This window comes from Pseudophryne corroboree, chromosome 1, assembly GCF_028390025.1.
Source record: "Pseudophryne corroboree isolate aPseCor3 chromosome 1, aPseCor3.hap2, whole genome shotgun sequence".
Lineage (NCBI taxonomy): Eukaryota > Metazoa > Chordata > Amphibia > Anura > Myobatrachidae > Pseudophryne > Pseudophryne corroboree.
Genome location: NC_086444.1, coordinates 1,032,897,636 through 1,032,912,945, shown reverse-complemented (window position 1 = coordinate 1,032,912,945; position 15,310 = coordinate 1,032,897,636). Strand labels below are relative to the sequence as shown.

General features: G+C 44.3%; 1 protein-coding gene across 7 annotated transcripts in view; it reads left to right on the top strand.

Moving 5' to 3' along the window:
• Window positions 1-15,310, top strand: part of LOC134923288 (EF-hand calcium-binding domain-containing protein 6-like) — a 386,436-nt gene that overhangs the window by 197,132 nt on the left and 173,994 nt on the right. For all 7 annotated transcript variants that reach the window (XM_063920743.1, XM_063920740.1, XM_063920737.1 and 4 more), the window contains 2 exons: window positions 2,501-2,608; window positions 4,600-4,665. In XM_063920743.1, the coding sequence (XP_063776813.1) occupies window positions 2,501-2,608; window positions 4,600-4,665 (174 nt within the window). The remainder of the gene's footprint in view (window positions 1-2,500; window positions 2,609-4,599; window positions 4,666-15,310) is intronic.

Here is a 15,310-nt window from a genome sequence, read left to right as displayed (position 1 = left end):
CTCCCGGCGCCGGTATACTGGTCGCAGGGAGCCCGGCCGCCGGCATACCATACTGCACCCATAAAAAAACCCTATAGAAAACATTTATAAAACTACACACAGCAGCAGCTGTCACAACACAAAATTGTCGAAAATAAGAAAAAACATAGCTGGAAATTTGGAAAAAATAACTGCAATTAAATATTCAATCAATAATATATTTTACTCACGAGTTGATCAATAGGAATAAAACCGTGTTTCATAATCATATACTCTCACATTAACAAGGTAGAGTTGCTACCCATTGTATTCAAGGAAGGAACCCAGACAATGGCATGTGCTTTAGGATATATATGGCAGCTGAGAGTAAGAAACTAATTATACAGGTGTGTATAGTAGATGAAGTGTAAATAGTTTCTTAGGCCGGGTACACATCAGAGCAACATATCGTGATATGGCCGACATATCATGCCGCCCATACATACTGTACGATGCAATGACACGATCTAACATGCCATGCTCAATTTAGCAGCATGGCATTGTTAATGATATCTTCTGGTTGGCCATGCAGCACCTGCACGACACCTGTATGACCGGCAATCATGCCGATGGGTGGGCGATTTTCCTTTGCCCCGGACCATAGCAGATTGCTGGTACACATTAGAATGCAGTAGGTCGCACACGATATCTTCTGATTTCTGATTAGCCATGCAGCACTGTCAACCAGAAGACGTCGAATGTGACCCGCGGGAGTGTGTAATCGGGCATTCACATTAGACAATGTGCACAATTTGTCATTCCGATATGGAAAATCACACTGATATCGCCCTAATGCGTATCCGGTCTTACTCCCACTTCATCTAGTATACAGCTGTATATAAATATATATTATACAAATCCATGCCACAATGTAGCTACTTAATAGACCAGGAGACACTAAGGACATGTACACATCAGAACGATGTGTTTCCGGCCAATATGCAGATATGCCGACATATCGTACCGTGTATACTCACTGCACGATGCTGTGGTACGACGGGACGATGTAACATGCCATGCTGCATTTAGCAGCTTGGCATCGTTAATGATATACTTCGATTGACCGTGCAGCATGGCCAAAAAGAGGATATCGTTAAGGACCAACAGGAGTGTACTGCACGATATGCACGATTTGTCGTTCCGATTTGCCCAGAAAATACAGATTGTGCCGATATCATTGCAGTGTGAACTCGTCCTAACCTTGCCTTCAGCAGTTTAGTTGACTAGGTAAGTATCTGTACTTCATAGGAGAATACAATGTTAATTGAAAGTGGTAGCAGAAGGCAAGTTCATGGTCTAAACCAGTGGTTCTCAAACTGTGTGCCGTGGCACCCTGGGGTGCCTCAGGACACTTGCAGAGGTGCCTTGGATTTGTGGTCCAGGATCAAATCAAATTATTAATGGTCAATGTAATAGGCAAAACCAGTGCTGGTAGCTTCTAATCATAAAATATGTGGACAAACCGAAGCAAATCCTGTGCCTCACCACCTAACATAACCTGAGGAGAACATATAAACACAATTTACTTCATTAAATGTTTCTTTCTAAATTTCTCATTAGGAAACTTTTAGCCTAGGGGTGCCATGAAAAAAATCTGATACTCTAGGTCGCCGTGATTCAAAAAAGTTTGGGAACCGCTGATCTAAACAGTTTTGGATTCAGAACACATGAGAGGCAGAGTAAGGTAGCAGCATAAATGGACTAAAGCAATAATATGGTCATGTCCATTTCAGGTACACAAATGACCAATAATATAAGGAGTAGGCCAAGGCTTAGGTAACAAGGGTCATGCAAAAGCAAGGTCAGGTGAAATCATCAAGTCCAGTACACAGAGTATAAGCAGTATCAGGCATAAGAGTAGACAAGAGTCATAGCTGAAATTAGTGCACAGGGGTGCAGACTGAACACTAGCAATGAATGCTACTGTATGTCTGATCTTGCTTTATAGTGCTAGGGGGTAGAGCTAAAAGTATAAAATAGACTGCGGGGAACCCTCGCATACCTGGTTTTACTACCGTAACAATAGAGCCTTGTGCTGGGTTCTCCTTCTTTGCAACCTGCCATCCACATGGCTTCACCAACTGAGTATAATGTCACACACAAGTACAGGAAAGGTGCACTGGGCATCTACTGAATGGAGCAGACATCCTGACAACTATAATTTTATATGAGAATAAAACATGTATTTCATCAGTAAATTATGGACTATAGAGAAAAAGTTAAAAAACAATTGTTAAGGGCTATTAATTGGATACAACATAAATGGAGCAAACAACACATAGAGGAGGATGTGTACAACAGCAACAAAAGGATTTGTATCATTTTGATTTTGACAAATTTTTATAATGCGTGTTCCACATCGCGTCAGGCTCTGGCTGAATTTGTTGCCCACTCTTTCTGCACAATTTAAAATAATTGTATTCATTTGTATTTTTCTTTCTGTGACCCTGTTGTTCCATGACCATCATATTGATGATTTCAGATTTCACCGCGATGGTGCCAATAGCCCACTGTCTACCTTGACTGCAGTGGAAGCCAAAATCACAAACCTCTTCCAGGCAGACTTTCTGGCACTGCTGGCAACATTCGAGTAAGTTTATTAATTACACCTTGTGTGTGGCTTTCTAGCATGGATACAAGCTGAGATACAACTTGCATATAACATGCCATCTCTCATCAGAGTAAGATATGAATTGATGGCTCTAAGATGTGGCTGAAGGGGCACAGCCGCATGGTAACAGTGCCTTCGCACCTTGGCAAAGTTTAACAAAGTGTGTCAGTGGTGCCGCAGACTATGCAGAGCTGTGTGCTTATGTAAATCTGCCTCTTCAGACTGATATTTTGCATGAAGAACACAATGATACCAGCTATGACATCAGGCATATGGATTGGAGCGGTGCAGCCACACAAATGTGTACGGCTCTGCATAGGGGCAAAATTACACATTTAGTTTGGTGCACGAGATGTGGATGCAATTACAACTGACCTGCACTGCATTCAGCTCTGCATCCACCCCAAAGGGGTTAAAAGAAGCTCAATTCCTTGGTATATTATAATATAGAAAAGTGGTTTGTTTACTGTAAAAAGGGCACCGGTGCTTCTCAGGTATCCGGATTATAGAGCTACACTGTTTAGATAGACAGTCAATAGGTCGACACCATATGGCCGACTTGCATTAGGTCGTCTTGGTCAAAAGGTTGACAGGGTCAAAAGGTCGAATGCGTAAAAGGTAGACAGTACTTAAGTTCGACAGGTACAAAAGGTTGACATGACAATGGTTGACACACATAGGGTCAACACTTTTTTTGGGGGGTTCACATATTTTTAAACTTTTGCTTTATTTACCATCCACGTGGGCTACGATTGGAAATAGTAACCTGTGCCTGAAGTGTGACGAGCGAAGCGAGCCTGTCAGGGTCTACGTATGCTGTAATTGTGCTCACATATCATGAAACAGAAAATGGCACCAAAAAATCTTTAGAAACTTGTGTTGACCTTTTCTGTGTAGATCATTTCCATGTTGACCTTTTGACCCTGTTGACCTTTTGTACCTGACAAACTTTTCTACTGTCTACCTTTTCCATGTTGACCTTATGGTGTCGACCGTATGACTATCTTATTACTTCTATACCACACCATGCTTCCCAGTCCTCACTAACTTCTACACCTGATATAGAATGAACTGAAAGACAGAGTAGGCTTACAATCCCTACAGCTCTAACACAGGAAAGTGTCCTTTTGCTGCATACAAGCAGAACACAGGAAAGCCACAATAGTTGTGATATGGGATAGGGATTTGTGTATTGGGCTGCTGGTGATGACTCTAGGTCGACATGACTGTCGTCAACAGTCATAGTCAATAATGGTTGACCTGCATTAGGTTGACATGGACAAAAGGTCGACGTGGGAAAGGTCGACACATGAAAAGGTTGACATGAGTTTTTTTACAATTTATTTTTCATTTTAAATTTTATCATACTTCATCCACATGGACTACGATTGGGAATAGTAACCTGCGATGCAAGCCATTCAAGGGGACGCGGTGCACTAATTGGGGGTCCTGCTCACTTTACGGAGAAAACAACACCTCCCCCCCTCAAACCGCCCCCCCCCCCCCCCACAAAAAACCCCCTCATGTCGACTTTTTCATGTGTCAACCTTTCTTAGTCAATCTTTTTGTAATGCTGACCTTTTTACCATGTGGACCAAGTGTCTGTTGACCTTTAGGTGTCGACCTAAAGACTGTCGACCTTTCTTAGGTCAACCCTAGGATCCATAACCGACAATGAGGTAGCTGCAAGAACACAATGTAGAGCTTGCTTAATCTCCAGCTTGTCCTTTCAGCTTGTGTTCTGTTCCCTTTAGAAAAAAGGGGACATGGGACATTCACAGTGACTTTTCTATCTGTATGTTACTACTAATAATATAAAAGAATATTTACACAGATATTATATACTCATGTTTATTATACATATATATTTACATTGTTGTGGTATTATGAAATTGTAGCGATCAAAAACAACTATTCTATCACCCACTGACAAATATATAATAATGATTATTTTTTCTGTTTTATTATAGGAAAATTGATAAATTCAAGACAAACATTATAAGTCAACAGGAATTCCGAGCAGCTATCGAAAGCAGGTATTTGTATTTTAAATAAAAGATATCATTGAAGTTGTGCATACATAAGTGTATATTCCATCCATTCCAAAGTATACTGTGTCTCCGTCACTAGTGCACAAAATCACAGACTGTAACACTGTCCACCGCCATCTCCTCTCTGACTGGCACATTTGTGTTAAAGTATTTGACATTGATTTCCAAACTATGCTGCTAAATGGGGTTTGTAAGGAAAGTTTTTCCCAGCAAATCCAAACTTCTGCATAATGTTTGTGTAATTGTAGGACTGTATTGAATGCTGGGATAGTTCAATGCAGTACAGCGGCAATGTAATACACTCTGGGCACCACATATTTGATCACAAACCTTGCCATCAAGATCCGGGCCTCGTTCCTTCCTATTCCTTATTTACTTTCAGGTTGCACTCTGGGTCAGTGTTCCCTGTCTTTCAGATTGGAACTTCCTGGTATGCTTTCTATGCTATTATTAATAAATATTCTCTGAAAAAATAAATGACACCCCCACTGGGCTTAGCAGATAAATTGAGACAGGGGGTCTCTGTGTAATTCTAGAATTTGGATTTCTTGTGCAGCGATGGTCACAGTGAAATATGTTTAAAGATTTCTGTTCAATTTGAGTCACTGTATAATGTGTCTTGTAATGGGGTAACCATGCAGTAAGTGTCTGTATGTGATTGTGCTATCAAAGGGGTAACTGTAAATCTCCACTCGGACCCTTCTACCCCGTAACCAACTAGTTCTGAGTTTGACGCTTTTTTGAGTACACTGAATTTGCCCAGCTTAGATCCCCAATCCCTTCAGTTGATGGAACGCCCCTGGACCTTAGAGGAGATTAGTCGAGTAATTGATGGCCTCCCGTCAGATAAAGCCCCTGGCCCAGATGGCTTAACGAACAGGGTTTTTTAAATGTTTTAGCGATACCCTAGCCCCAGTCTTGAGGACGGTTTTTGATGAGGCTATGTTAACTGGCTCGTTTCCATCGGAAATGCTGGAAGCCAGAATAGTAGCTTTCCCCAAACCTGGTAAGAAACCTTTTATGCTATCTAACTACCACCCTATTGCCCTCTTACATTCAGACGTTAAAATTTACGCAAAATTAATAGCTAATAGATTAAATCCGCTATTACCATACATTATTAACCAAGACCAAGTGGGCTTTGTTCAGAACCGCCAGGCTCCATATAACACCAGGAGGATTATAGATCTGTTGGACGCCTTCTCCGAGTCGGTGGATCCTCTTTTGTTACTTTCATTGGATGCGGAGAAGGCGTTCGACAGACTACACTGGGGCTATCTGAAAGCAGTTTTGATAAAATTTGGTATTTCTGGTAGGGCCCTATCCTCAATTACTGCACTCTACTCTGTCCCTTCGGCTAGAGTATTTATAAATGGTATGCTCTCTCCCATATTTACAATTTCAAACAGTACTCTCCAGGTTTGACCGCTATCCCCTTTAGTTTTTGTATCAGCCATAGAACCTTTGGCGGAGGCTATCCGCATAAATCCCAGGGTGAGAGGTCCGGCCTTGTTTGGTCATATGTACAAGATATGTTTCTTTGCGGATGATGTCCTTCTTACCATTACCGAACCTCACGATTCTCTCCGGGCCCTCCATGATGTCTTGCAGGCCTACTCTTTGGTCTCTTATTACAAACTCAATGCGTCTAAAACAGAAGCGCTCCCGATTAACTTCTCCGCTGCCCTTGTCGATCAACTGAAGTCCCAATATACCTATGCCTGGCAAGTGGATTGCCTGAACTACTTAGGCATCCGTATCTCCCCTAAAGTTTCAGATCTTATTGGCTGTAAATACCCCCCCCCCCCCTTTGACTAAACTAACAATGTTAACGAAAGACTGGATGTTATATAACATATTGTGGTTGGGTCGCATAGCAGCTTTGAAGATGGTCCTGCTCCCCAAACTGCTTTATCTATTTAGGACTATCCCATCCTATTATCTAATGCCTTATTGTCCAAATTTAATTCTGTACTAATCCGATATGTGTGAGACTAGCTTGTAAAATTTTGTCCTTACCGAAATCGAGGGGTGGTTTAGTTTTTTCCGATCTACATTTATACCAGATAGCGTGTATTTTGGCTCCACTGGGAGCGTGGACAGAGACGGATGTTCCTAAAATATGGGTCTCCTTGGAAAGGGGCCTCTTATCCCCTCTCTTTATCTAGTGTTTTGGGAATGCCCGTTACTGAGAGGTCGAATTTATTTTTGAGATCGGCTGTGGGGCAATCCACACGTAAATCATGGCTGACCTTGGTAGGGATGTTACCGGAAATCTCTCTCCCCCCGCTAGATTTCCCACTGGAAGGAGTGGCGGGTCTAGTTCTGGATTTATCATTTCGCTTGTGGGTTTCCCAGGGGGTTAGGACTCTTCAAGATGTAACGGAAGGGGGTATTTTAATATCATATGCCCAACTGCAATCTAAGTTTTCTCTCCCCAAGGGAGATTTCTATAAATATCTTCAGCTCCGACACTGGTTGCAGAGTGTACCTATGCCACATGACAGATTACTACCGATCCCTAAATATGTTCACTCCCCGATCGTGAGAACTGACCGCAAAGGTACAGTCTCCAGATGGTATGCCCTTCTCAACTGCCCCCCCTCCCAGACTAAACTTAAGTATCAGGTGAAGTGGGAATCCGACCTTAATAGTGTCCTGACAGAGGATGAATGGGGTTTGATATTTACCTCCTGTTTTCATTAGAGATGAGCGGGTTCGGTTCCTCGGAATCCGAACCCCCCCGAACTTCAGCCTTTTTACACGGGTCCGAGGCAGACTCGGATCTTCCCGCCTTGCTCGGTTAACCCGAGCGCGCCTGAACGTCATCATCCCGCTGTCGGATTCTCGCGAGGCTCGGATTCTATCGCGAGACTTGGATTCTATATAAGGAGCCGCGCGTCGCCGCCATTTTCACACGTGCATTGAGATTGATAGGGAGAGGACGTGGCTGGCGTCCTCTCCGTTAGAATAGATAGAGACACTTGAGTTGATTTACTACTAACTTAGTAATTTTGGGGAGCATTAGGAGTACTCAGAGTGCAGAGTTTTGCTGATAGTTACTAGTGACCACCACCAGTTTTATTTATTATTTAATATAATCCGTTCTCTGCCTGAAAAAAAACGATACACAGTCACATACCATATCTGTGCTCAGCCTCAGTGTGCTGCATGATAATATCATCTATGTATATCTGACTGTGCTGAGTGCTCACTGCTCACACAGCTGAATTGTGGGGGAGACTGGGGTGCAGTTATAGCAGGAGTACAGTGCACACTTTTGCTGCCAGTGTGACTGACCAGTGACCACCAGTATATTGTAGAGATGAGCGCCTGAAATTTTTCGGGTTTTGTGTTTTGGTTTTGGGTTCGGTTCCGCGGCCGTGTTTTGGGTTCGACCGCGTTTTGGCAAAACCTCACCGAATTTTTTTTGTCGGATTCGGGTGTGTTTTGGATTCGGGTGTTTTCTTAAAAAAACACTAAAAAACAGCTTAAATCATAGAATTTGGGGGTCATTTTGATCCCATATTATTATTAACCTCAAAAACCATAATTTCCACTCATTTTCAGTCTATTCTGAATACCTCACACCTCACAATATTATTTTTAGTCCTAAAATTTGCACCAAGGTCGCTGGATGACTAAGCTAAGCGACACTAGTGGCCGACACAAACACCTGGCCCATCTAGGAGTGGCACTGCAGTGTCACGCAGGATGTCCCTTCCAAAAAACCCTCCCCAATCAGCACATGACGCAAAGAAAAAAAGAGGCGCAATGAGGTAGCTGACTGTGTGAGTAAGATAAGCGACCCTAGTGGCCGACACAAACACCGGGCCCATTTAGGAGTGGCACTGCAGTGTCACGCAGGATGTCCCTTCCAAAAAACCCTCCCCAATCAGCACATGACGCAAAGAAAAAAAGAGGCGCAATGAGGTAGCTGACTGTGTGAGTAAGATTAGCGACCCTAGTGGCCGACACAAACACCGGGCCCATTTAGGAGTGGCACTGCAGTGTCACGCAGGATGTCCCTTCCAAAAAACCCTCCCCAATCAGCACATGACGCAAAGAAAAAAAGAGGCGCAATGAGGTAGCTGACTGTGTGAGTAAGATTAGCGACCCTAGTGGCCGACACAAACACCGGGCCCATTTAGGAGTGGCACTGCAGTGTCACGCAGGATGTCCCTTCCAAAAAACCCTCCCCAATCAGCACATGACGCAAAGAAAAAAAGAGGCGCAATGAGGTAGCTGACTGTGTGAGTAAGATTAGCGACCCTAGTGGCCGACACAAACACCGGGCCCATTTAGGAGTGGCACTGCAGTGTCACGCAGGATGTCCCTTCCAAAAAACCCTCCCCAAACAGCACATGACGCAAAGAAAAAGAAAAGAAAAAAGAGGTGCAAGATGGAATTGTCCTTGGGCCCTCCCACCCACCCTTATGTTGTATAAACAAAACAGGACATGCACACTTTAACCAACCCATCATTTCAGTGACAGGGTCTGCCACACGACTGTGACTGATATGACGGGTTGGTTTGGACCCCCCCCAAAAAAGAAGCAATTAATCTCTCCTTGCACAAACTGGCTCTACAGAGGCAAGATGTCCACCTCATCATCACCCTCCGATATATCACCGTGTACATCCCCCTCCTCACAGATTATCAATTCGTCCCCACTGGAATCCACCATCTCAGCTCCCTGTGTACTTTGTGGAGGCAATTGCTGCTGGTCAATGTCTCCGCGGAGGAATTGATTATAATTCATTTTAATGAACATCATCTTCTCCACATTTTCTGGATGTAACCTCGTACGCCGATTGCTGACAAGGTGAGCGGCGGCACTAAACACTCTTTCGGAGTACACACTTGTGGGAGGGCAACTTAGGTAGAATAAAGCCAGTTTGTGCAATGGCCTCCAAATTGCCTCTTTTTCCTGCCAGTATAAGTATGGACTGTGTGACGTGCCTACTTGGATGCGGTCACTCATATAATCCTCCACCATTCTTTCAATGGTGAGAGAATCATATGCAGTGACAGTAGACGACATGTCCGTAATCGTTGTCAGGTCCTTCAGTCCGGACCAGATGTCAGCATCAGCAGTCGCTCCAGACTGCCCTGCATCACCGCCAGCGGGTGGGCTCGGAATTCTGAGCCTTTTCCTCGCACCCCCAGTTGCGGGAGAATGTGAAGGAGGAGATGTTGACAGGTCGCGTTCCGCTTGACTTGACAATTTTCTCACCAGCAGGTCTTTCAACCCCAGCAGACTTGTGTCTGCCGGAAAGAGAGATCCAAGGTAGGCTTTAAATCTAGGATCGAGCACGGTGGCCAAAATGTAGTGCTCTGATTTCAACAGATTGACCACCCGTGAATCCTTGTTAAGCGAATTAAGGGCTCCATCCACAAGTCCCACATGCCTAGCGGAATCGCTCCGTGTTAGCTCCTCCTTCAATGTCTCCAGCTTCTTCTGCAAAAGCCTGATGAGGGGAATGACCTGACTCAGGCTGGCAGTGTCTGAACTGACTTCACGTGTGGCAAGTTCAAAGGGCATCAGAACCTTGCACAACGTTGAAATCATTCTCCACTGCGCTTGAGACAGGTGCATTCCACCTCCTATATCGTGCTCAATTGTATAGGCTTGAATGGCCTTTTGCTGCTCCTCCAACCTCTGAAGCATATAGAGGGTTGAATTCCACCTCGTTACCACTTCTTGCTTCAGATGATGGCAGGGCAGGTTCAGTAGTTTTTGGTGGTGCTCCAGTCTTCTGTACGTGGTGCCTGTACGCCGAAAGTGTCCCGCAATTTTTCTGGCCACCGACAGTATCTCTTGCACGCCCCTGTCGTTTTTTAAATAATTCTGCACCACCAAATTCAAGGTATGTGCAAAACATGGGACGTGCTGGAATTTGCCCATATTTAATGCACACACAATATTGCTGGCGTTGTCCGATGCCACAAATCCACAGGAGAGTCCAATTGGGGTAAGCCATTCCGCGATGATCTTCCTCAGTTGCCGTAAGAGGTTTTCAGCTGTGTGCGTATTCTGGAAACCGGTGATACAAAGCGTAGCCTGCCTAGGAAAGAGTTGGCGTTTGCGAGATGCTGCTACTGGTGCCGCCGCTGCTGTTCTTGCGGCGGGAGTCCATACATCTACCCAGTGGGCTGTCACAGTCATATAGTCCTGACCCTGCCCTGCTCCACTTGTCCACATGTCCGTGGTTAAGTGGACATTGGGTACAACTGCATTTTTTAGGACACTGGTGAGTCTTTTTCTGACGTCCGTGTACATTCTCGGTATCGCCTGCCTAGAGAAGTGGAACCTAGATGGTATTTGGTAACGGGGGCACACTGCCTCAATAAATTGTCTAGTTCCCTGTGAACTAACGGCGGATACCGGACGCACGTCTAACACCAACATAGTTGTCAAGGCCTCAGTTATCCGCTTTGCAGCAGGATGACTGCTGTGATATTTCATCTTCCTCGCAAAGGACTGTTGAACAGTCAATTGCTTACTGGAAGTAGTACAAGTGTGCTTACGACTTCCCCTCTGGGATGACCATCGACTCCCAGCAGCAACAACAGCAGCGCCAGCAGCACCGAAGAGCTGATTTTTTTGGTATTTTCACCAGGCATGTCAATGGCCATATTCCTCCCACGGACAACAGGTGTCTCCCCGGGTGCCTGACTTAAACAAACCACCTCACCATCAGAATCCTCCTGGTCAATTTCCTCCCCAGCGCCAGCAACACCCATATCCTCCTCATCCTGGTGTACTTCAACACTGACATCTTCAATCTGACTATCAGGAACTGGACTGCGGGTGCTCCTTCCAGCACTTGCAGGGGGCGTGCAAATGGTGGAAGGCGCATGCTCTTCACGTCCAGTGTTGGGAAGGTCAGGCATCGCAACCGACACAATTGGACTCTCCTTGTGGATTTGGGATTTCGAAGAACGCACAGTTCTTTGCGGTGCTACTGCTTTTGCCAGCTTGAGTCTTTTCATTTTTCTAGCGAGAGGCTGAGTGCCTCCATCCTCATGTGAAGCTGAACCACTAGCCATGAACATAGGCCAGGGCCTCAGCCGTTCCTTGCCACTCCGTGTGGTAAATGGCATATTGGCAAGTTTACGCTTCTCCTCCGACAATTTTATTTTAGGTTTTGGAGTCCTTTTTTTACTGATATTTGGTGTTTTGGATTTGACATGCTCTGTACTATGACATTGGGCATCGGCCTTGGCAGACGACGTTGCTGGCATTTCATCGTCTCGGCCATGACTAGTGGCAGCAGCTTCAGCACGAGGTGGAAGTGGATCTTGATCTTTCCCTAATTTTGGAACCTCAACATTTTTGTTCTCCATATTTTAATAGGCACAACTAAAAGGCACCTCAGGTAAACAATGGAGATGGATGGATACTAGTATACAATTATGGACGGACTGCCGAGTGCCGACACAGAGGTAGCTACAGCCGTGAACTACCGTACTGTGTCTGCTGCTAATATAGACTGGTTGATAAAGAGATGTCGTAGTATGTATGTATAAAGAAGAAAGAAAAAAAAACCACGGTTAGGTGGTATACAATTATGGACGGACTGCCGAGTGCCGACACAGAGGTAGCCACAGCCGTGAACTACCGTACTGTACTGTGTCTGCTGCTAATATAGACTGGTTGATAAAGAGATGTCGTAGTATGTATGTATAAAGAAGAAAGAAAAAAAAAACCACGGTTAGGTGGTATACAATTATGGACGGACTGCCGAGTGCCGACACAGAGGTAGCCACAGCCGTGAACTACCGTACTGTACTGTGTCTGCTGCTAATATAGACTGGTTGATAAAGAGATGTCGTAGTATGTATGTATGAAGAAGAAAGAAAAAAAAACCACGGTTAGGTGGTATACAATTATGGACGGACTGCCGAGTGCCGACACAGAGGTAGCCACAGCCGTGAACTACCGTACTGTACTGTGTCTGCTGCTAATATAGACTGGTTGATAAAGAGATGTCGTAGTATGTATGTATAAAGAAGAAAGAAAAAAAACCACGGTTAGGTGGTATACAATTATGGACGGACTGCCGAGTGCCGACACAGAGGTAGCCACAGCCGTGAACTACCGTACTGTACTGTGTCTGCTGCTAATATAGACTGGTTGATAAAGAGATGTAGTAGTATGTATGTATAAAGAAGAAAGAAAAAAAACCACGGGTAGGTGGTATACAATTATGAATGGACTGCCGAGTGCCGACACAGAGGTAGCTACAGCCGTGAACTACCGTACTGTGTCTGCTGCGACTGGATGATAAATAATGATATAAAAAATATATATATATCACTACTGCAGCCGGACAGGTATATATATTATATAATGACGGACCTGCTGGACACTGTCTGTCAGCAGAATGAGTTTTTTATAGAATAAAAAAAAAAACACCACACAAGTGAAGTCACACGACGAGTGTTTAACTTTTTCAGGCAATCACAATATAGTATACTACTAACTATACTGGTGGTCAGTGTGGTCAGGTCACTGGTCAGTCACACTGGCAGTGGCACTCCTGCAGCAAAAGTGTGCACTGTTTAATTTTAATATAATATGTACTCCTGGCTCCTGCTATAACCTATAACTGGCACTGCAGTGCTCCCCAGTCTCCCCCACAATTATAAGCTGTGTGAGCTGAGCACAGTCAGATATATAATATATACATAGATGATGCAGCACACTGGGCTGAGCAGTGCACACAGATATGGTATGTGACTGTCTTGTACTCCTGGCTCCTGCTATAACCTATAACTGGCACTGCAGTGCTCCCCAGTCTCCCCCACAATTATAAGCTGTGTGAGCTGAGCACAGTCAGATATATAATATATACATAGATGATGCAGCACACTGGGCTGAGCAGTGCACACAGATATGGTATGTGACTGTCTTGTACTCCTGGCTCCTGCTATAACCTATAACTGGCACTGCAGTGCTCCCCAGTCTCCCCCACAATTATAAGCTGTGTGAGCTGAGCACAGTCAGATATATAATATATACATAGATGATGCAGGCATGCAGCACACTGGGCTGAGCAGTGCACACAGATATGGTATGTGACTGAGTCACTGTGTGTACCGTTTTTTTCAGGCAGAGAACGGATATATTAAATAAAACAACTGCACTGCTGGTGGTCACTGTGGTCAGTCACTAAACTCTGCACTCTCTTCTACAGTATCAGCCTCAGGTCAATCTCTCTCTCTTTCTCCTAATCTAAATGGAGAGGATGCCAGCCACGTCCTCTCCCTATCAATCTCAATGCACGTGTGAAAATGGCGGCGACGCGCGGCTCCTTATATAGAATCCGAGTCTCGCGAGAATCCGACAGCGTCATGATGACGTTCGGGCGCGCTCGGGTTAACCGAGCAAGGCGGGAAGATCCGAGTCGCTCGGACCCGTGAAAAAAAACATGAAGTTCGTGCGGGTTCGGATTCAGAGAAACCGAACCCGCTCATCTCTAGTATATTGTCTGCCTGAAAAAGTTAAACACTCCTGTGGTGTTTTTTATTTTATTCTATAAACGCATTCTGCTGACAGTGTCCAGCAGGTCCGTCATTCATTATATTATATAAATATTTACCTGCAGTAGTGTTATATTTTTTTTGTTCATCTCTATCATCTTTATCATCTCTATATTAGCAGACGTAGTACGGTAGTCCACGGCTGTGGCTACCTCTGTGTCGTCAGTGCTCGTCCATAATTGTATACCTACCTGTGGTGGGTTTTTTTTTTCTATCTTCTTCATACTAGTAGTTTAGGAGTCTGCTGACAGTGTCCAGCAGGTCCGTCATTATATTATATATACCTGCAGTAGTGATATATATATATTTTTTATATCATTATTATCTCTATACTAGCAGACGCAGTACGGTAGTCCACGGCTGTAGCTACCTCTGTGTCGTCAGTGCTCGTCCATAATTGTATACCTACCTGTGGTGGGTTTTTTTTTTCTATCTTCTTCATACTAGTAGTAGGAGTCTGCTGACAGTGTCCAGCAGGTCCGTCATTATATTATATATACCTGCAGTAGTGATATATATATATTTTTTATATCATTATCATCTCTATACTAGCAGACGCAGTACGGTAGTCCACGGCTGTAGCTACCTCTGTGTCGTCAGTGCTCGTCCATAATTGTATACCTACCTGTGGTGGGTTTTTTTTTTCTATCTTCTTCATACTAGTAGTAGGAGTCTGCTGACAGTGTCCAGCAGGTCCGTCATTATATTATATATACCTGCAGTAGTGATATATATATATTTTTTATATCATTATCATCTCTATACTAGCAGACGCAGTACGGTAGTCCACGGCTGTAGCTACCTCTGTGTCGTCAGTCACTCGTCATCCATAAGTATACTAGTATCCATCCATCTCCATTGTTTACCTGAGGTGCCTTTTAGTTGTGCCTATTAAAATATGGAGAACAAAAATGTTGAGGTTCCAAAAATAGGGAAAGATCAAGATCCACTTCCACCTCGTGCTGAAGCTGCTGCCACTAGTCATGGCCGAGACGATGAAATTCCATCAACGTCGTCTGCCAAGGCCGATGCCCAATGTCATAGTACAGAGCATGTAAAATCCAAAACACAAAATATCAGT